At 42.7% G+C, this 23,377-nt stretch overlaps 1 protein-coding gene across 1 annotated transcript in view; it reads right to left on the bottom strand.

Moving 5' to 3' along the window:
* The window catches only part of C2CD2 (C2 calcium dependent domain containing 2), a 38,961-nt gene that overhangs the window by 10,089 nt on the left and 5,495 nt on the right, over positions 1–23,377 (bottom strand). The window contains exons 3-13 of the mRNA XM_071566506.1: positions 17,066–17,185; positions 16,576–16,677; positions 13,322–13,444; positions 12,904–13,024; positions 9,656–9,764; positions 6,902–6,963; positions 5,283–5,422; positions 4,851–5,022; positions 3,983–4,096; positions 1,520–1,647; positions 146–458 (exon numbers count right to left, since the gene is read on the bottom strand). Of these exons, the coding sequence (XP_071422607.1) occupies positions 146–458; positions 1,520–1,647; positions 3,983–4,096; positions 4,851–5,022; positions 5,283–5,422; positions 6,902–6,963; positions 9,656–9,764; positions 12,904–13,024; positions 13,322–13,444; positions 16,576–16,677; positions 17,066–17,185 (1,504 nt within the window). The remainder of the gene's footprint in view (positions 1–145; positions 459–1,519; positions 1,648–3,982; positions 4,097–4,850; positions 5,023–5,282; positions 5,423–6,901; positions 6,964–9,655; positions 9,765–12,903; positions 13,025–13,321; positions 13,445–16,575; positions 16,678–17,065; positions 17,186–23,377) is intronic.

The following is a 23,377-nucleotide window of genomic DNA, read 5'->3' as shown; positions in this document are numbered from 1 at the left end:
GACAGCTTCAACCAGCACCACAATCACAAGGAGTTTAGGGACAAAAAAATCAGTAAGAAAGGATGAACTACTCCAGCACTGCATGACACTGTTCATTACACAGAGAAAGCAGCCAGTGACTGAAGCGGGAGCAAGGATAACATACCTTTAGACTTTTTCATGCTCCCACTTTCTGAAACACTCAGTGAGCTCCCAGATATTTCTTCAGAGGTCTGGTCTAGGAGGGTGCTGGTGTCCCAGTGTTGGCTGCCATTCTCCAAACCCCAAGCCTTATGGGTGCTTTGCTGTGGGTCAGTATCAGGTGCTGTTTCTGCAGCACCCAATGACAGCTTTTCATCAGAGGTGATTTTTGCAACAACTTCCTCCACAGTGGGTGGTTCTGCTTCTTTGCAGGAGCTGTCCATGGCTGCAGCATAGTCCATCATGAGTGAAGCTTCACTGTCCTGAGATAAAGAGGTCTGCCCAGTGAAAATAAGAGAAAACACTGACACAAGTCATTCTGCTGGAGAAAAACAAGCCTCCCTGTAAAAGTTATTTTCTCCTTTTTACACTTGTATTGCTCAGGACTATCAGAAAGACCCTTGAAACTTCCTTAGGTTTACGAAATGAGAGGAACACGTAGCCAAGTTTTAATCATGTTAAATCCCAATAAATGTAAAAATATAAATTAAGTACATACCTCCCACCTATCCCTGGCCCCACTACAAATAATAGGACTCTCTCCTGCATGTGCTGCTCTAATGAAGTATCAAGACACACAGAGAATCTTTTACTCCTCTTAGGAGAGGAAACATCAAAGCATTTCATCTTCTAGAAGGATTTGTCAGCTGTATCAGCTGAAAACAAATCCAGGCAGTCCCAGTGCCTTCACTTTCCAGGCAGATGCATCTGGCACTGTGGCAACTGATCCACATTTTCCCCCCTCATCATAGCACAGTAATGATGAGGGGATCCATGCCCACTGGTTTGGCTTTCACTCAGAGCTCTCTTTGGGTCCTGTGCCTGACAGCAACACTTGACAGCACAAGTCCATTCAGCAGGGAAGGGACTATAGGCAAGGCACCTCAGATAGAAGACTGAGGTTATGGATGAAGAATGCTATATACCATGTAAAAACCAGTCTTTTGTTTGCCCTCCTTCTGGAACGGAGCCTAGGAGGTTTTCCAGGGGGTTTTAACAGCTTTGAAAAATAAAAGAAAAAAGAAAAATCTTCCATACTTATTCTGTGCATCTTCCCTACATGGGTGGAACACAGAGAAGGACAGATTATCCTCTCTTCTCACCCATATTTGTTTTCCCAAATCTCTAATCATCCCACTCCCCTCCAAGGACACCTTGCATTTTAGTCAGGCTGTCAAATCTAACAATGAAACCCCTGATTTGGCTTAACATGAAACATTTACAGAAACACCCTGGCATGCAGGGCTGGATTCTGCAGAGACAGCAGAACCCACGTTAATGTCACAGTCAGTGGATCAAAGGCTTTCTTTAACATAATAAGTGTTGTTTTCTGCTCTACCTTGGACACCCCTGATATGATAATGGTGCTCTTTTTTCTAGGAGACTTCAGCTTCTGCTTTGCAGACTCGCTCAGTTGGCGAATGGCTGCCTCTGCCACAGGGTCAGTGCCATTCAGTACCAGCAGCTCTGGAAAGAAAGGATTATTTCAGAGGGAAGAAGGAAAAACAGGAAAAAACAGCGAAGAGAGGCACAGTTTGTTCTTGACTTAAAATTCACAGAAATTGTTTAAACACCAGGCATATCAAAACCAGTTCACCACACAGCGATCGGGTCTTGTGTTTCCCTTCTGTAACCCACTCTTTGGAGAAAAGGTACTGAAGTTGCACTTACAAACCCTTTCCCCCAAGCACAAAGGAGTTTCTGGAAGCCTAGACAAAACATCCAATTATTTCAATGCACTTGCCACACTGTGATGACAGGGGGGAGAGCATCAGTTTTCACAGTCATAATGGTTCTCATGTGGTACAGACCTGGCACATGGTACCACTACCTCAGGTAGCTATTCTGCTCTTTTTCCAGACACCCTGCTCAGTATTTCCAGATTTGCTATGGCACCATGATAGGATGGGGAAGACAAAGTGTCAGTCACTCTGCTCTTCATCAGCTGCTTCCAAAGCCTGTAAAGTTCACTTGCACTTTTTCCCCTCCCTACACTGCACAGGAAAGTAAAACCTTCTTTATAGAATGCTCTTTAGTGACAAATACATTTACTTTTAAGCATGGCCAATTCTGGCATCTAGTAATGCAAAGTACTTTGGGCACAGCAAATACACACTGATCAAATCCATTAAGCTTAGGAATAAACAAGGCTAAAAAAGTCAGCAAGACAAAAATCCTCATATTTAATTGTCTGAGGTGAACTCTTCTGTTAAGAGTTTTAAGAGCCAAAACACAGAGGCAGAAATAGCACCAGTGTCAATTAAATTGACTAAATCGACTAAATTATCTTTTGTTAATGTGACATTAATGCAATAAAAGACAAGGCCTGGAATTTAAGAGTATATGAGCACAAGGGAGGTGCATCTCTGCCCACTCATTATAAACCTTTATTTTTCCATCTCCTCAGCCACTGCAAAGCCCCCAGGAAGAGCTGAGACTGTCCAGGACAGCATCAGTGACATGTTATTTCTCATTGTTGTCATCACGTAGAACTATGACACAGCACCTTTTCCAGAGTGCTTGTTGATATTTTGCCATGATGTTTGTCATAACTACTACCCAAGTTACTGCCATGCCAAAAGCTTCTTTGTATTTCTTTAATTTGGCTTAACTTTTTGTTCTAGTGAGTAATTCTTTCTGCTGTACTATATAAACATTTCACAGAAATTCCCCTGCACTCTGTATCAATATGGTCTAAGCTGTTTTCAGATGAGTTTTCTAGTAAGTGTTTTGTATCTTTAATATCATAAACACTTAAGGGAGTCAACTCAGAAGCCTTGCACTATTTTAACATTTCCTAAATGGATGCAGTACTTCCACAGTTCCTCATGGTATCACGGTACTTCTTAGCCTAGAGGTAGGAAAAGATTCAAGTGCTATTACAGCTATTCATACTTAGTGCTTCATGCTCTTCCCCACATTTGTTGGCCAATACATTTCTGTCTCTCAGAAAACCTTCTGACTCTGCCAAGAGCAGTGTAGATCATCTCCAGATTGTCCCATCTCCACTCAGAACCCTACGAAGCAAACTGAACTCCACATTATGTGTCATTGGCAGCCAGACTGGGTCACATCTTTCAATCCTGTTGCCCACAGAGCTACTTAAAGACTCAGTGGTGACCACATATAGGTCTGAAAAAGATGCTGAAGATTCAGAATTGAAACTTGCAAAGGTGAAATAACCCAGAGTCAAAATCAGCTTTAACACAATTCAAAGTGAATTTATAATTACAGTTATTATCAGTGCCACTCGCCACTGTGAAGGCATTTAAGCTGTATGCCAGGTGACTTAGGAAGGTGGGCAGACAGACACAGCAAGATTGAGTATTTGCATCAGCCCCAAAAAAGCCCAGGGCAGGGCTAGAAAGGGAATGCAGTCTTCCTTACATCAGTCCAACCTCTGCCTTCTCTTTAGACAGAGGGGACTTCACAATGGCCTCACAGGTTTGTGCCACAGGGTTTTAACTTTGTGCAGCATCCCCCATGCCGTTATGAAAGGAGGAATCTTTCATTCAAAAGTAAGAGAAAAGACAGCCTGCCTTTTCTGCAGCCACCTCCCCTCTCCAAACCACAGCTCACTGTTATTTACTCAAACCCAGTAATTTAAATTGCCACTTAAAACCAGACTTTTACTGCAAGACTGCCATATCCCTTAACCACAATGCTTTGTAACGTAAACATCTCAGTGCTGCTGAGAGGCAGTAGCCATATGGGTTGGCTGTTGTTTTAACAGGATCACATTAATCCCATGTGCAGCAGAGACAGACAAGTTCTCATCAGCAGCTTTGAAGATTTCTGTTACCTGTATCTGAAGATGACAAAGTTTTGCTGACTGGAGCACTATGAGAATGGAGAGCTTCAACAGAGAAATCCTTTTCAGTCACCTTTACTTTAACTGGAGTTTTCACAGGAGAATCTGAGGACCAAGTTTTTTGGTTATTTGAACTATTCGAGACATTTTTAATGACATAAAAAGGAATTTATTATACCTGTTGTGTCTGTTCAAATCATAAGTGTTTGAGAAAGCTGTTTAATATAAATTCTTAACACATGTTCTATAGTAACCTGATTCCAAAAAGAACTGTGAAATGTAGGAATTTAGTGCTTTTAAACCTGTAATATGCTACACAACACCCACTTAAATAAGTGATCTACTTTAACAACTTAAGGTAGATCTTTGTGAGACTTTGTATCAAAAATGTGCACAGGCTTTACTTTCATACTTATCCCAAGAAGAATTGGAAAATCTACTCCTCAAAGACATGCTCAAAAGTACTTTGTCACCAGACAACACCAACCTTCACTAGAGAGATAATACAGATCAAGGTTAGAAGGTACAGGGTGGTCTGTCATCAGCAAACACTCTGAGAGTCTGATACATCTGTCATGTGAAAAGCCACCCTCCAAAATGCAGGTCTTCTGCATTATCACATTATTGTAAAGCTTTACAGTGTGTATCAAAAGAAGCATTAACTGTTCCTCTTATAAGAACAAGGTGCCATGAAAATTAAAACCCTGATTCTAGAGAACACAAACAGGAACTCCACTCCAGCACATGAGAGAACTCTGACCAACAGCACCTCTCCTTCCATCCCACCTCACCCCACGTCTCCTGGTGCCTCTGAATATCCCAATGAGTGAGCACAAGAAGAACTCGACCTCCTCCTCACCTGTGCTCAGTGGAGATGCTCTCCCTTCCAGACGAGGTTTGGTTCTCACAGCAGTGACAGTAGTGACCACAGTCCCACAGGGCATCACAGTGCGATCCTTTTCTACCTTAGTGGCCAGCACTGGAGAAGAGACTTGCCTTGTCTTCAGTTCATTGGGTTCTATAAAAGAGAACTAAGGAGACCAAAAAAATGTCACCTTAGGAGCACAGTCAAGCAAAAAGGACACTGTTTCTGGCTAGTACTTCTTTAACATTTTTGCTGATGTTCAAGAACCAAACTCAAGAGCTCCTTCTTTCCATAAGACACAAATGAGGTACAACCAGAACATGCTACTCTGATCCAGCCACCACAAGTCCAAAGCACAAGATGAGCATTTCCAAGTACTCCCCGAAGCAAGAGATCCACCCCAAAGCCACCCAAACTCTGCAGTACCTCTGCACTGATGGATCCCAGCCCAGGCCCTGGCTCCGAACTGCCCTCACTGGTCCCACCGTGCAGGGCAAAGCTTTGCTGGCCAGAAGGTTGTTTCCTGAACAAGTCCAGAGGTACAGTTACCTTTGTGGATAAAGGACCTGGGACAAATAAAATTAACAAAATCAGTGCACACCTAAGCTGTCAGTGTGTTTAAGGAGAAGAAGATGGGAAAAAGGGAGAAAGAGCACAGGCAGCTAATTGCAGAAACCGATTCTACTGCAGAAACCTTCAGTTTTCACAGTTTTCTTTCCATTTTATGACTATTCCTCAACCTGGCCTGATAGTGTACAACAGGAAAGAATGAAGACATGAAACACTATTTCTTTACTACTATTTCTGGCCATTATTTTTCCCAGTATATGCAGAATGGTTAGGGGAAAAGAAAACAACTAGAAATACTTCTGTTAGGTTCTTGAACAATCCCCATAACCAGCTACCTGCATCTTTTCTTTCAGAGAACACTCTGGATTCCTGGTAAACTGGTGCATCATTGTCTTTCTTAATTTGAACTTTAATACAAGTTCAGCAGTTCTCTTGTTCCTCTCCTGACTTTTTCAGCTCCACTAGACTGGAGGAAACTATTAGCAAAGGTACTGCACAATTTCAGAGATGAAATCCTAGTTGTCTATGAAATTCAAAGGCAAGTAGGGACCCACAGAATACTCACATTACTCAGCTCTCTGCTCATTAATATGATTCTACTTTGAGTCTTCTACTCAAATTTTGAGGAGAAGAACAGCTGGCTGGTATGGGGTGAGAGGCAGAGGGGGGGACGAAGACAATTGTCAGTACAATCCACTGGGACCTTTTTATTCAGGAAAACAGGCTAATAATTACACCCTCAGTGAGTTGTGGAACATTATTGGTGTTGTTTGAAAAACCCAAAACAGCCAAGACTAAACTTTGTGCAAGAAACAATATACAATTATTTACTCTACATAATTCCGCATTTTTGTTAAAAATAAAACCAGCATCCATATCAGAGCAATTTTTACAAAATTTTGCCTGCATTTAACTTTCCAATCCCTCCAATAATCGCAGATCATATGCAAGGTATCACACAACTCTGTATATCTAGATTATTAAAAATAATTCTGCAACAATAGAATCAAGTAGAAAAATGTTTCAGCCCCATTTTACACTTAATCCAATATAAACCAAATTAGTGTTTTATACCTGATAATTGTTAGGCAGCCTCTGGGGCTTGAAAAGGAAGGATTTAGGATTAACACTCAAGATTCCCCTTCAGCCATAGAAAGGTCTTGAAAGCATAACTTGAAACCAAAAAGGCTCACAGGGATATGTTAGAAGTTTAGAAGACTGAAAAATACAGAATATCAGTACATGGAAGACTCACTCAGTATGCTGAGAGTCTCTAAAGAAACTCAAAGATTCTCTGTAACCTCAACCCAGAGCAGGACAGAGACACCTGGTCAGTGTATTCTCTTTGCCATCCATGACTACTGATGGATCTGACAGTTCCTCATTTGGCCATCCAGAACTAAAAGGGGACTTACGTAAACAGTCAGCAAAGCTGACAAGCTGATCATGCAAAGTAAATCACTCTCAATACTTACCATCCATCTTTCCATCTTCTACTATTTGCAGCTGCAATGCTTTTGATTTGGCACTTAGTTCACTGTGAAGTAAACAAAACCATGTTAGGTCTTTGCAGGATTTTCCTTCTCACTTAGGTTTTCAGAAAACTATGGCCTGCTTCCCTCCATCACTGTTGCTGGATGGTTCCTAAAATTTCAGAGGCTCTTCTTGTCCCCAGTAGGTGACAAACACTGCCCTCCAAGCTGATGTTGGTCCCTAGTCTGATAATTACACCACAGCACTAAGAAGCTTTTTTTTTTCCCTGCAGGATCAAATTTTTAAGTCAAGGCCCTGGAACAGGTTCAATCAAAAACACATCCAAAGCTGTGGGGTTCCCTGCCAAAGCAGGAAAGTGTCCTGCAAAAACAGGATGGATGCAAGAAAGTAAAAGTAATTAGTTTTAAGAGAAGAGTCAGTATGGTATCACTTTTCCAAAACAACACTCAAGGGTGTTGCAAGAACTGATTTTTGTGTGACACAATCATTGTGAACTATTCATTCACAGAATGACTGGCATATGTGGTACTTCACAAGACAGACAAGACAACAGATTCAAACCTTTCCTCTAATTGAAACAGTGAAGCAAACTGAGTCCCTACTGAGGAACCCTCCAGGGAAACTGTATTTTATAACCTTCTTGGTAGGTGTTCTGCCAAAACCCCTAAGGGTATGTATGTATCTTATTTTGCTGTGTCTCCATTTCAGAATGGTGTGATCCTGTCTGCAAACACCACACCTCCATGAGATGCTGTGGGACATCATCTATGCATCAGATTTTAAGCTTTTCCCTGCCACTGCCACTCCCACCTGCACCTCCAAACCTTGAAAGGAAAAGCTTAGATGGTAATATTGCTGCTTTTGACATGAAGCTTAAAGCAGAGCCTGACATGGTGGTCACTACACTGGTGTTCAGAGTGGTGGATGTTTTTGACTATGAAGAAAGAAAAGGGCAGAGGTGCGTGTGTGAACTTCAGTGAAACTCAAAAAAAATCCTGCCAAAATCCTAATCACTCATCTGTAAAAGTCCCCAGGCTTACCTCATGCACTTCTGAAAAGCAGTGTGGAAACCCCAGCATTATCCCTGGTGTCAAGGCCAAATTCCAGTCAAGTTAATCACATCCTGCCTGCCCTCTGTCTGCACTTTCAGCTGGAAAGGGTATTATTCTTACAAACTTCCTGTCCAAATTTGCTGGGAACCTGTTGCTCTGCAACAGGGAACACGGGTGCTGTTCCACCAACAGATGGCTGAAGTGATCCACAGACCCACTGGCTGCAGCACTTTGTGGCACTTCAGAACAGAAAGTGGCCACAGAAGAGCAATTTCCCGCTTCTCACCATGGCGAAGAAATCACACGTTGTCAATCCTGAGGTCTCGATGGCAACACAGCACAGTCTCACAGCAGAAGGCTGTCTGCTCTGTGGCTTTCCTCAAAGGCTGTAGGTGTTCATAACTAAAGTTGTTGAACTCTGTGGCTGAAGGGGTGAAGCTTCCTGGCTGGTTTGCCACTTAACCAGGTGCACACCCCTCTCTCAGGCCACATAAAAAGGTGAGACCTTCCAGTGCTGTTCTACAATATCAATGTTTCTTTGCTAACTCTAGTGACTTCTAACCATCTTCATCCCCTCACACATGCAGAGGGGTATTCTCCAAGCCCTGTACAACCTGATCACAGGGTGAGGAAGAGCACATCACTCCTCGAGGAAGAGACCACTCAGCTCGGACAGGCACATGCTCAGCTCCTTGTAACTAAGTCTCTGCTTTGTAAGGGAACAAGCAGATACAGTGGATTCCAGGCTGTGAATGGACAGTGAAGAAAAATGCCACACATAACCATGCAGCATTACTGTTTGAAATAAATATATTTTTTTATATGTAAAGAGAAATGGAACTGGAGTGGAAGAGGAAAACTACAGAATGAACCAGAGAGACTCAACTGCATATGAAGTGCCTCTCACTTTAATAATTTGGTAGTAAAAATAAGAAAGCAGTACCTGCAGCACGTTGTATGGCAGGATCTCTATCTCCTTTCCCTTGAAGTTGCTTCTGCCTTACTGTGCATGTGCTTAAAGACACTAAAGGAACACCCCCTGACCTACCCTGCCATCAGTGATTCCTCCTTTCTAAACTCATACATACAAAAGCCATCAGGTATTTTTACTGTCCTGTTTGAAAGTGAAAATGAAAATAGTTTCAGAACTGCTCCCTCTTGACCTTATTTACAGCAGCTGTGTGAATCACAGGATACTGTGTAGGCTGCCCAAAAGTCCCATTTTGTTCTACAAGAATAAAAAAAGCTAGTTAAGTTTTACACTCCCTTTTTAGTCACAGCAACTGTGCTTTTAGATGGTCAATTGTTTCTGCACATTTATTTTTTCCACTCAGGCAACGGAATAGAGAGACATTGCATTCTGTCAAATGCAGTTTTCAAGGTAAAGTGACTTCAAAACCTTGCTAATACAGTTTTTTGGCACTGGTATGAAACCACAGGATGATTTATTATGCCTGTTACTGCTGTCATTTACTAGTCTCAGATATCTACCATGGATCTACAGACCTGCTTGATCTCATATCCATGCAGAGGGTAATGAGATATCCTGAAGTCCCTACAAGCTCTGGATTCCTCTGAGGCCACCCAACTGGATATATTTCAAAATGCCACTCTTCCCTCGCGCAGCTGACACAAAAAAAGATGCTTTACTGTAAAAGTATTCTCAGTATGTAAGTTACTTACAAGATAAACTCTTCCTTCCAAAAGGGATGTGCAGCATTTTTGGCTACAGAGCTGGAAAACTTCTGCATAGGGTCATTCAACTGAATTATACACACAAGGTCTGTGCTGCCTGTGAGGGCAAGAAAAATCAATACCCAGTTATTAACACTCCATCACCAAGAGGCCACTTACTCCAAAGAAAGCAAAGAACCCCCTTCGTTGCATTCTGCACTTCTGAACAGACTGTTGCAAGCACTTTCTCACCCTTCCACAGAAGAAATTCCTTCCCTTGGTTTGTACAGCAATGACATTAATGGCAAAGGTCAATATTGCATCACCTCTGTCTTATGCACAGTGTGAAATGTGACAACTCAATTTAAATTCTGGCATGGAGCAAGAAAGTGCAGGCATAAAGAGCTCAAAAAGGATGGGGAGACAGCACAGTAAGCAGGTGGCAGGGAGGGAGTGAAGTTGTTTCCAGCTGCTTTAAGAAACCCAGAAGTTTTCAAACTTCTTACTGACCACAGTCACAATGGTTTATTTAGACATGAAGACAAGCATTTTCTGCTGTCAAATGACTGATGACAGCAGTGCTAATTTACAATGGCTCTGTGGACTGTGGTTTTTAACAAGTTCATGACATTTTAAAACTTGACTTATCTCTGCCTTGATCTTGGAATTTGATAGTGTGGCAAATTGGCATATTAGAGTAGATATATTGCTGCTCCAAGGGGGAAATAGTTTGCAAAATGTGTTCCTCTTAAAACAATTTCCTTTGTAAGGCTTTCACAGCCCCAGAAAAAAATTCAGACCCAGATCCAAAATATCAACGAAAGTGACAAAAGGCTCAGTACTGACTGTGTGAAAAGCAAACAAAAGATGCTGCCTCCAGTTCTCCAGAATATTTACTGGTAAGTATTTACTATCATCAGCTCTGAGCTGTCCCCTGCTGATGATTCAGGGCTGTGGATCAGCCCTGTCTCAGGCACAGAGGCAGCTTGGGCCTGGCAAGGTTATTAGAGGAGACAAACACGGTGTACAGCTTATTTGGGATCCAAGCTGACCCTGGAGTAAGTAGTTGAGCTGCTTTCACAGTGAGCTGAGCCTGGGTTAATGAACCTGGGGTGGTTTCTGCTCACCCACCCATACGTCCCTGCAGCCTGTTCTGTGCTCAGCAGCCCAGGGCAGAAACACCTGCCCAGCTCTGCCTCAAACTGCAGGCAGAGCCACTGACCGACTGTGCCCAACAGGACATGGCAGCATTTCTGCCCTGCACATCCTGGGGTAAACAATTAGCAACTTTTTTCCCTAACAGCAGAAATCACTTTTGCTCTAGATGATTACCTGTGGACTACACAGTACAAAATCCAGGCTAATCTTTATTTACATACACAAACTAAGGAGATAAAAATGGGCACAGCCCATAAGCAGAGACCAGTTCTGCTACTGGTTATTCACCAGTTGAACTAACACATCTGCAGGAAAGCCACAAGCTCCTATAAACCATGCTAACACACCCATGGTTCATGATCAATCATCTATGGTTTATGATCATTATCATGGATGATAAATGATCTCGACAGACAAACTGCCCCTCTCCAACCCTCTATGTAGCTATGCAGGTTGTCCTGCAATACTGCACACTCCTACGGAGTCTCAGAGTTCCACCACAATAACTAATTATGGGAAGATAAGGCCAGGAAAAGGGAAGGGAACAATAATTAAAAGGCAGCAAGCTATGTCCATAAGCCAGAACCATTCCAGCTGTGCAGTATTTCCCCTGGATTTCAAGGGTACCAGTTAAATCACACTGTGAAGTTTTATTTCTCACACTCAGTTCCTCATGTTTACACTCCAAGAGTTGCTTGGGAACCAGCAAAATTCCCTCCATCTCCTTTTACAATAGCAAACGGGGATTTTGCCTCCCAACATCTGTGTTCCCAGAATAGGGCACATTAATTGTCCACTCTTCCTCTCATTTTCAGGGAAGGTGCAGAGAGGTTTCTCATAAGGTCAATATTCTGTTCTATTCCCAGTACACACATAAAGATATTCCATCTCATGACTTTTAAATGCAGTCAAAAAGATCTACTCTTTCTGAAAGCTCAGTTTGCACTACAAAATTGTACAGTAATAACAAATCACAGAATCATAGAATGGTTTGGGTTGGAAGGGATCTTAAAGATCATCTTGTTCCAACTCCCCTGCCATATGCAGAGACACTTTCCACTAGACCAGGTTGCAGTTTCCAGCACAGCTTTATTTATATAGGACATTTCACAGCACAGAGTTCCAGAATTGCCTTAAAAATAATTTGTCTTTAAAAGAAAAAAACAGCCTGCAGAAATTTTTAGGCAAATCACTTCCAACCAGGATGAGCAAAGCAGCATTATGCAAGAGTCAAGGGCAGAAACCTATTACATCTAACTGAAAAAAGGAGTACAGCAAGTAGGATATATTTATCCAAAACTTGTGCCTTGCCCAATTTAGCACCCTCAAGCTTCCATTAAAAAGACTGTTATGGAACTGTTTAGTGACCATAAATAACAGAGTCGCAAACCTGTATTTCTGCTGACAAAATCTGAAATATTCCTGCTCATGCCTCAATCAGCAATGAAGGCCTTGGAGAAGTCTGAATACTTGCAAGACAGGCTTGGTGCTTCTTTCCAAACCCAACAGTAGCTTCATTAGGCAGTGACCTCCTTTCTGGCTTCATTCTCCACTTGCAAGTGGTACTCCCTCCCCTACCCCCAGAGCTACTTCCTCAGGGGGAGAAAACCCTGACAACAAAAGATCACCTTTGAAGAGTTGACATAAAGGAGGAGGGTTTCAGATAAATCATCAAACTGCTCAAAAGCAAAGCAGCTGTAAAAATAAGGTAGTGCTGAATCAAACCAATGTCACTGCCAACAGTATAAACCAAAACCTGCACAAGCACGACTAAGTTGGCACTGGCACAGGTAGCCCAGAGAAACTGTGATGCCAAACCCCTGGAAGTGTTCAAAGCCAGGTTGGATGGGGCTCTGAGCAACCTGGGATAATAGAAGGTGTCCCTGTCCATGGCAGGGGATTTGGAACTGGATGACCTTTAAAGTGCCTTCCAACCCAAACTATTCTATGATTCTATAAAGTCTGTTTCTCAAAGCAGAGCCATGTCTTTTGAGAGAAGGTTGTAAACCAGAACTTCCAAATTATTTCACCCAAAAGGAAAAAGAAAAACCCAACCCAACTCTGCTTGAGGGTGATCAGCACCTCAAAAGCCACATTACCTGCAGCACGGTGATGGGTCAGGTTTACCGCAAGGTTCTTCACCAGCAGCTTGAGTTCATGAGCCCTTGGAGGTTTTGGAGGACTGGTGCCCTGAGGGAGAAGGCTTGTGTTCTGTACATTCTGCAAAAGGCAAGCAGAACCAGAGGGACTGTGCACGTGAAAATACCACATACTTTGGCCACACTGATATTGGGGAAGGAGATGTGAGATGGGGTGTAACAGCAACAAAGAGCCACAGGCGAGGTGTGATCACAGATCCCTCACCGCCAAAGGCTGTGTTCTTTCAAAGTATGTGTTCCACTTGTTTCTGATCACCCAGTAGTGTTAAACTTACTCATTTGTGAGTCATGAATATATCATAACAAACACTAAGCAGCAGGACACTTCCCAAAGGATTTTGGTAGGAAAAAGACTTACCTGAACCTCCTTTGTATCTGCAGGCCTCACACTCAACACTACAGATGGAGAAGCTGAGCTAAAGAGGTTCTTCAAGACATCTCTGAGCGTTTCAGATATTGCACATGTCCCTGCTGTCTGTCCCTAGGAGGAAACAAACAAGCTCTCCAAAACTCAGAAGTTAAGGCAAAACTAAGTTGGTGTATCTAAACCACCAAAGCATTCACACATTAACTTTGTCAGAGAGAGACATGGTTTCTGTTGCCAACAAGTGAATTTAATAAGAGATCATGCAAAGAATTACTTGAATTTCTCTTTTATGCAAAAAAGAAAGAGTAGCATTACACACTGTGCTGTTCTGAGAATTAGGAAGGCTCAGCTATTAGCCACCAAACCAGAAGTTTCACTAACAGTTTTTATCTTATGATGGTGTTTTAAACATTCTGAGCTGCTTTGCACTGCACTGAGGGGGCAGATCAGGTCATCAGATAAGCAGATCGGCACCGTTCCACTGATTTAATGGGAGTTATGCCAGCTTGCAGCAGCTGAGAAGAAACTAATCCTGTGTTGCACTGAAAAAATTATTACAGCATCTCTTGGAGGTCTTCAACCTTCCTGAAAAGTGCTCTGCAAGGACAGACAGCCATGGTGCTCTGGGGGACTGGCTTGTGTGTTTGCTCATTCAAAAATCATCTGTGCTTAACATCGTTATCTCTGGGGGATCATAACAGACCGTAGATTTTGCTAAGATTTCGATAAATTCTAAAGTGTATGAAGACAGTGACCTGTCCCTGCCCTCTCTGTGTTCCTGGAGAATGCCTGCTTCCCATTGCATGCTGCTTAGGAACTTTATTTGTCTCAGTTACCTCCAGGGAGTAGATTATTTTCAATTAAGCTTTCCCAGAAAGGACATTTTGACACCCAGCAGCTCTGAAGGTAGCACAGGAGAAATCTCTGTGAGGTTTCTTTTCTAAAGAAAAAACTCAAGTAGGAGACAAACATCTGACCCAAAAAGAGGACTCATCCATCTCTTCCTATCTGATACCACACTGAGAGACTTCACTGTTGTGTGGTTACACAATAGGCCAAACAGACCTGGAGTAACATCCCTTTCCCAATTACCCAAGTGATACAGAAACATTCCATAAAAATCCCAGGAATGCTGTGTACAGAATTCCTGTTTTACTGCCTTCTTGCCCAACTGGCCTCTGATGACAGGTTCAAAACACACAACAGCAGTGGCCAGTCCCACAGGAACTCTGTTGCCTCCAACCACTGCCAAGGAAAGAGGCACCTCTACAACCTGCAGCTAATACTTGCCTACTTAAAAAAGATCAAAGAAAATTGGGCTGTTTAAAGCCTCAGTTTCATCAATTTCATTACTTAAGTTATTTAAATAAGCAGATAAATTGTGGTTTTGGAGGTAATTTTCCTCCTTTGCCCTGACATAAACACTGCTTGATGAACATCAGTCAAATTCTAAAATCCCAGTTGCCTCTCGCTTTGCCATCAGCCTAATCTGACATTTGTCATTTAAGAGTAACAGCAACCACAGTCACTGGACTTCTATTCAGAGGTATTTTCTGTTGTTTCCATAGTTACTTGGAAAAGAGATCTGTTAAAGAGCCTCCTGTCAGCCCAACCATGATCTAGTAAACGGACTGGAGCTGGACCAAGGGTTGGACTTGACCTCGGAGGTCTTTTCCAACTCAATTAATTCTATGATTCTATGATTTTTAGCCATCCTTGCTCCGAAAGCAATGCTCTACCACAACACCCTCAACAGGACAAGCCACAACAGCTTAGCTGCCAACCAAAAATGATGAAGACAACAGGTTTGCCTTTGTGTTTGACATGGGCTAGGGGTGTATACAGCCACCACAGCCAGCTTGGGGCACACCAGCAAATGGAGTCACCTCATGCAAATCCAAGCCCTGCCAGTCAGCTGGGTTGCCAAACGCACCTTGGGTTCACCCAGCCATTACCAACAGAAAACGGGTTATTATACCCAGCTTGTGTGATGACCAAACCACCACGCAGATAATCACAAGTAATTAAAGGTGTTTATTTGTACACACCATATCGCTTCTGAAAGAGTTAAAAACACGGCTCACAAGCTGACACTTAAGTTTCGGGGCTGAAGCAATTTCTCAGGTGTAGGTTGCTCACAGGTTTTAGCTCTGTGTTTATTGCCTCCCCTCTTCCCTAAGTGCTAATAGAAACTTCAAAGAGAAAACAAAGCCCTTAACTATTAAGAACTTAACAGGCTCATTCTAAAACTGCAGGCAAGGCATAACAAGTTGCAACTCTGCAACCCTGGACTTGGGCATCTCTCAAAAAGCTGTTTGTGAAGTCCAGTGGCTGCACCAGAGTCATCTGTGTTTGTCAGTAAGGATTTAATGACTCTTCAGTATGTGCATAATCAGAATGTCATCCCCACACGTGAAGGTCATTTACATGCTACGTGTGCACAGTAAAATCTACATTAAAACACTCTTCAAAAGGCTTGTCTGTCTTTGTTATGAGTTGTACATATGTGGTAATAAATTATTATGATCTGAGTGCATTCAGAACAGGTCTTTAGAAGCAACTCTATAAAAACCTTATTTTTTAACAAGGCCTTCAGTCTGTAAAGCAACTTCATGAAACACAAGCTGGGCTTCACCCACTGCTGTAAGAAAGGCTGAAGTCACCACATTTGTGCCAAAAAAAAAAAATTGTGCTGGGTCAAAGGCAGAAGAGAATCTCAGTTATAAAGAAACTCTTGCAAGGGATGCCCCAATAAACCAACCCCCAATGAATCAGTGTTTATACACAAAGATAGGTGCAATTCCAAAAGCATCCAAATATTTTTAGATTGTCCATCATTTCCTTAAACAACTGTATTTTTTCACAACTGTTTCTGAACTATTGTTGCAAGATTTCAAAACTGATTTAAATTAAGGAAGGAGCAACTTTCTCATTGCTTTGATGGGAATACCATTACAACTGGATTTCTTTATTACTGTCAAAGTGCTCTGAGAGAAGGTATTTAGGAACAGACATTTTTTACACATTTGAATTCAGATGAAAGATATTTGCAAAGTTATCAGTCTGTCAAATACAGACTTGATCTATCTTGAATGCCTCAGTAATCTCGACAGATGCTCCCTAGATTCCAGAGATGTAGGGGTTTGATGAATGAGCCACTGCAGGTGCTTTACACTGCGTTATGGACCTCAGGGATGGAGACCCACCTCCTCTCCCATTACAACAAATAAAACCTACTGACTGACCTCCTGCACTGCTGGCTGGATTTCAAAGTTGATTTCATCCGTGTTAAGGAGGAACCACTCCACTTTGGCATCTTCTCCTTTGTCTTTCACAGAGAGCCGAAGCTGTTGAAAAGAAAGGAGTTACTGGAGAGTGTTCTGGTGTCCTGTAAAGAAATTGCAGGTCAAGGCCCAAGCTAAGGCTTGACAAAGGAAGGATGACATGAGTAAGTTCAAACTGACAATCTAAGAAGGCAAAAGTTGCTTAAGCTTTGAGAGTGAATGCCATTCAAAAAAGGGAATTGTTCTATACATCCAACTAGTCTACCCAACTTGTTATTTACCCACAGCCTCCTAAAGAGGAGGCATAATTTATGAATTTACCACTTGCCCCAGAGGGAAAATGTAACATTACCAAATGTTTTACCAGAGTTAACACAAGTGAATTTGCGGTTTGCAAACAGCTGCAGGACAAAGGGTAACAAAACAAAGAGAAGAGAGAACAACCCTTTACCTGCAAGTGAACTGGAGACAGTTTCACACTGTAGGACTGAGCTTCAGCAGCTGCAGGTGAAGGGTGAGAGACAGCGACAATGAACTTGACAGAATCTCCCACCACATTGCAAGAAACCACCTGAAGAAATAAAAAAGGTGAGGGGGAACAATGGAAGGGAAAAACAAATCAGTCTTCAGAAGGTTTGCTGAAGGCAAGAAAAAGTCCTTTTTTAGTTCCTAAGCTATCAGAATTATGATAAATTCCATAGGTAGGAAATTCCTAAGTAATTTCATGAACGTCCTTTCTGTACATTCTCCTAAAGAAACATTGTTCAAGTGTTCAGTTCTGTACACAAAATTTAACAGCTGCAAATTATGGTGTTTCCCAAAAGTTCTTTTGTATTACTACAAAGTAAATCCTCACCTGACAAAGCTCAAAGACATCAATTGTGCACAAGAGAGACAAAAAAAGTTTGTTCTTCTTCCTCTTTTGCTCCAAACTCAGTATCCTGCCATAAGATAGCTTGTTTCACCAAACAACCTTTTAGTGGTATCCTACGAATGTGAAACTTTGGCATAAACCTGCTGCTACAGAAGAGGATCTTGTCTGAGTAATTCCAGTTCCCAGTGGGATGGGAAGGAACAGGAGCCTTTGAAAGTTTATTCAAGCCTTTGACAAAACCAAGAAAGGTCCTGACATTTGGTAACAAAACTAAACATCTGGGAAGAGTCTGCATGCCACTTGACTGAGACAGACTTCACTGAGTCCATTCCCTCACTTTAGTGAGCAGTAATTTGACTTGTTATCACACTGAGTTTACAAGCACTGAATTGTTTTTCCTCCCTCTCCTCTGCAAACTGACTGGAGTGCTGGAGCTGCCAGGCAAAATTCCTGGTGGCACTGGGAGAGCCCCCGGGATAGAAGTCAGAAAACATTCATTACACCACAGAGACACGTTCACTTTGCAACCAGACCTGCTGGCTGAAGACATCTGCTTGTCACTGTCTCTCTGTGGTTACTGTTCCCACAGCTCCACGGGAAAGGACAGCTGAGGCCTCCTTAGGCTGACTCAGGCAAAGGTAATCAGGTCAATGCAATGCCAGACAAATAATTCGCTGCGAGATCTGTCTGACAGAAACTCTGCCTGATGCTATTAAACTGTGTGTGTGCACTCACTGCTCCACTTATGGGCACTGGAATTGAAGCTGAAGGCTTTAAAATTAATCATATTCCTTCTGGAAGATCCTCATCGGTCTCTCCTGAAATATATTTCATCTGCCTGGGCTCTCTAGGGTACATCTTGAGGACGACCAGAGCATTATCAAGGGCTTCCAAGCACAGCCATTAAGGTACAGACTTAATTACAAAGGAGTAGGGGGTGGGGGGGCTTGATATGACAAATAAAAATCCCAACTGCACCCGCAAGCAACAAGATTTGCCTTTTCAGGCTTGTCTTCTGAAAATTATAGTTCAGAAGTGGACAAATCAGTTTCCCTCACCTCTCCTCTTTCCCAAAGTCTGAATTCCTTCAGAAGTGATTTCTGACATGAATCCCATACAATCAATGTGAACACCCACTATTATGGTAAAATATATAGGATTTTAAGGCATTTTGAATAGTTAACAAGAACAAAGACCTCAACTGCTTATTCCACTCGTAGCTGAAAGGAAACACAGAATCCCTCCTTTCATTCATGATGGACAGACATGGTGGCTCTTTGAAGACTTCAAAAACAAACAGGTTCTTCCCTCTTTTTAGAAGGAAAAGGAGCAAAAAGGACAGGTCTGATGCAAAAGCTGCTGACACTTGCATGTCTTAAATGCAGTGGTTTATTATCCTTGCACACTTCATCCACACATCCACAGGAAGCTCAGTGCATTCACAACGAGTTGGACTTGCTGCACATGTGATGCAGAGCCATTAATCTGGAATTGCTGGATGCCCAAGAGCCAACATTGCCAGGTATGTGGCTGATTAATGCTTAAAAATAAAAGTAAAAAAAATAAAAGTGCAGCCAGAGAGTTGGTAGATGACTTCATGTGCCACTTGTTTTTTAATCGTGTAATCCCAAGTAAAGGATGGCAACTTTCATTCTTCTTTCGACATTTTGTCAAGAGATGCTAAATTTTAAAATGTATTTTTACTACTGATTTCAAAGCCCAAACCACTAGACTTTGTACTTTCAGCCTCCTTGATGATTTTATTTTCTGCCAAAGACATCTACTGAGTCCTACTCCTCTTCTGCCCTTTTAATAAAATAACTGTGGTCTTCCCATATGTACATCTGTCATTTTTATCCAATCAGAAAAAGGAACAGTTCCATGTTCGTAAATGAAAATATCTCTTTATGTCAGGTGAACCCCTTTGTTCTGGGAGCAGGATGGATTAAGGGATCAGAACACAGAGAGCAGTAGAATTCCGGGCTAGAATTTGAAGAGAAAGCAACTTTGTTTTCATTTAAGATGCTGCCACAAGTGGTGAGAAGTTGATTAACAAGACTACAACTGTTGTTTCCTTTGTTAAAGTGACATTCCTTTAGAAGTGTAGATGACTTTGACAGACCAGAGCAGAAACATATAGGCCAATTTCCCCAGGACAGTCCAAGCCAGTCACACAAAGAAAAATACTGAAGCTTCCTGTGCTCTGCTCCTCTCCCCCCATGCCCCCTTCCAACCTCCTTCCTCAAATTAATTTTCTCTGTGCAGTTGAAGAGCTAGAGAAGGAAGGATCAGGCAAAGCACTCCTTTCTGGTCGACAGGGGAGAGAAAGAGGAAGGACAGATGTCCATTTGAAAACAGAGGACCTGAACTGATGGGAAGAGCGTTCAACTTCATTTATCTTCCTCATCTCTCTGTCCCACCCTTCTCACCAGGGACATCCCCAGTCATCAACACTTTTGTGTTTTGGAGTCTAGAAAACCTGTCATATTTGTAACAAACTTCTCTTTAAAAATTAAAGAGCAGCTGGGACCAACTAATTCTGGACTCCCACCGGGGTCACACCCCAGCTCTCTTCTGTGATCCTACATCTGTGCCAGACAGATCTTCCAAATTAGCAGAAATAGGGTGAGGTAAAGTGGCAGCACAAAGAAATCCAGACCAAGGCATTTTCTCCCTCCAGCACCTCCCCTGGCACAAAGACCCCATCACCAGCCAAGGTCTCTCCATGTGCTTTGGGGATCTTCCATGCAAGGGGTTCCCAGCAAGGCTGTGTCCCTTCTCCTCCCCAGTGTTCTGCCATCCCTCCCCATACTCAGCTGACTCTTGGCACTGGATCACCCCAATGCCAGGATTATTCCTGCTATCTCCCCAGCACTCTCCAGCCTCCCTCCTCCATCCCTGACCACAGTGGCCCACAATGGGGGTGAGCTGTGGTGGCAAAACTCCTGGACCCAACAGGGCTCTGCTCTCCATCTCCCTGGCACTGACACACAGCAGGTGCTGTGGCAGAACTTGCTTACGTGTATCTAAAGTTGTTGGCACAATTATCCTCAAAGCAATTCTCTTCCAGATATAAAAAACTGAAGGAACAAAGGAGACTGAAAATGCACTACAATGGGAGCAGGACTATTTTTCTGAGAAACTCAAGTCTCCAAACTTGTGTACTCACAGCTATTAAACCCTTCCCCTTACTTTGCTATCCCCCTCTGTATCTTGACTTTTTTCCCTTTGTAGTTCCTCTGGACAGAACTGCGAAATTTCAGGTTTTTCCTTCCTGAAGCAGCAGCAGAAGCTGCTTCACCTCAAGAAGCACCGTGGTGTCCCTGCTCCTCACACGTGGTGTCCTCTGGCCTCGAGGTTTCAGTTTCAGCATTGGCACCCCAACAATTCATGCATTGCACATTCCCTTTTTGTTACTCCCCCCTCCCCTTTGAAGTGCAGCAGCAGCAGGTTCCCTCTGAGCTGACGGGCTGTGACTTCAGGGGGAAGTTCTGACAGCCCTGATGGGGAAGATCTTCTTCACCTTCCCCAGGCACTGACCACATCACACGTGTGTGTAAAACCCTCAGCAGTACAGGCCTCAATTGCCTTTTTTTTTCATTTTCTGGAAGGAAATCAGTTTTACAGAACTTGGTATTTATTTCCAGAAAGAACAGGTTACTTGAGGTTACTCAGTAGTATGTAAGTAGTACAAATATTTAACATTTTCACAAGAAAATTAATATTTACCATGAGGCAACCACACAGTGAAAGCTGCCTTGATCTCAACTGCAGGGATCAGTACACAGTACACATCCTAATCAGTAAGATTTAGGACCCTCACAATTTCCCATACTTCTCCCAGAGTACTACTATGAGAAGGCTCTTTTTTAGGCATGGAAAACTTATCCTGCAATGGCCACAGAGACAGTTTTGCATGCTTGGCTTAAAACCTCACCATAAGAAAATATTTCCAGTCAAAAACTTGTGCTTTTTGATAGACATTAACACTCAGCTGTTCAGAATAAGAATTACATGACTTTCTTTGGTTATCAGAGCCAATGCCTTAATTCCTGAGGAGGTTTCTCCAGCTTCTTCACCAAGCCCTCTCTGCCCAGTTCACCAAGTGACACAGACCAAACGAAGGAGAGAAGACAAATGCAATATCTAAGCCAGTCCACAAATACAACGAGATAACCTCAAACCAGTTCTCTAAACTGATGGCAAACACCATGGTGAAGGCAGAGCGAGTGATGGAATGAGTGCAGGAGAGAGTGTTTTCCATGTCAGCCACAGAAACAAAGCAGAAAATGGTAAAACACGTGAATTTATCCACTCCTTTGAGACTGTCACACACAAATTCAAACATGTGGGAAAAAAGGGGGAGAGGGAATAAAACAAACAAGCAGGGAGTAAAAGGAGACAGGGCAGGAAGAATTCTCAATCCACCTATCAACTTAAGTGAATATCAAACGGTGCAAGGACAGGAAGCAGTCCTTACATTTCAGAAGCAGGAAAATAAATAAATACCAGAAATAGACCTGCTAGTTTAGCCTCACTAACATGCAAGTCTTGACAAACCATCTGAGAGACAGCAGAGGTGAAGATGTGGAGACCAACAGGAGACAATGAACCCCAGGAGAGGTTTGCCAATTTGTGCTGCCAACTTGGAGAGTAATTCAGTTGCAGAGACAGAATTTACCCATGTCAGGGTATTAAGGCATCCCTGATCCCTGTGCCAGGCTGGCAGATGTGGCACAAGCCCAGAGGAGGCCCACACACATCTGCAGTAGCAGCTGGAAGACAAGACAGGCTACCTGACAGTGCCAAACCCAGCATCATCTCCAGGGAAGCAAACAAACCCCCACCCTGATGTGTTCCTCCAAAAAACCACTCAGTTCTGAAGCAGCTGAGATCATTGTGCTGTTTTGTCTGTCATTCCCACGTTAAGGAGAGTGGGGATGTGCTTTGGAAAGGGAGAGGACTGCGAGCAGAGGGGTTAAAGCTGGAAAAAAGTTACAAAGGAGCCTGTCAGGCACTGTCCACTTTTGCACAGTTAACATCCAAAACCCCTCAGGAGAAACCTGAATGCAAGTGTGGTGTTGAGGAATGTAAGCTGGGAAGCAGAAACATACAGGAAGATTAGGACATCACACTAGAAAGCTGAAAAACCTTTAAATGTAGGAGAAAAATACGATACAAAATACATAGTGTGCGTGTGCGTGTGCGTGTGTGTGTGTGTGTGTGTGTGTGTGTGCAAGAACTAACTACTACTCAAACAGAGGACAGCTTATCACTGGGAGAACGCCACAGGGAGAGAGACTTGGATGCAACAAAGCAGTCACAGCATGGGAGAGGCAGATTGGAGCCTAAAATCTCTCAAAAAAGTACTTTCAGAGACAAAAAGAAGCTGTCTCCTTGCATGGTGAGACCTCACCTGTAGGGCTGTGTGTCACTTCAGCCACCAAGCTCAAGAATGTGAATTTAATTGGAGCTGCTGCTGAGAGTGGAGTGACTTATGAGCCAGGACAATATTGTAAAAAGAGACTTAGGGAACAACTTCTGTAGCCAAGCTAAACAAAAGCTGGAAGGAAATATAATCCCTTCATAATACATTTACTGACAGCAAGCACCATGGAAGAAGAGTAAACACATTTAGGCTAAAGGGTTGTACTAGTATAGAAACCAGAAAAAAAAAACAAGGAAAAAAGCTGCACAGGCCATAATTCCACCTAGGTTTGTAAAAAGAGCCCAGTCACTAAGGCAGCAAAGCTGTGGGACAGCTTTTCAAGCAAACCAAGAGTTAAAGATAATATAGCAACTTATTATCACTCATTAAAGGAACGGCACTCTAAAGAAATTTTACCCCTTTCCATTGAAGCATAAAGCAGAAAAAGAAAGAATTCTGTG

Source organism: Pithys albifrons, chromosome 1 (genome assembly GCF_047495875.1).
Source record: "Pithys albifrons albifrons isolate INPA30051 chromosome 1, PitAlb_v1, whole genome shotgun sequence".
NCBI classification, from domain to species: domain Eukaryota; kingdom Metazoa; phylum Chordata; class Aves; order Passeriformes; family Thamnophilidae; genus Pithys; species Pithys albifrons.
The sequence above is the reverse complement of the archived record's forward strand: the minus strand, read 5'-3'. Positions and strand labels throughout refer to the sequence as shown.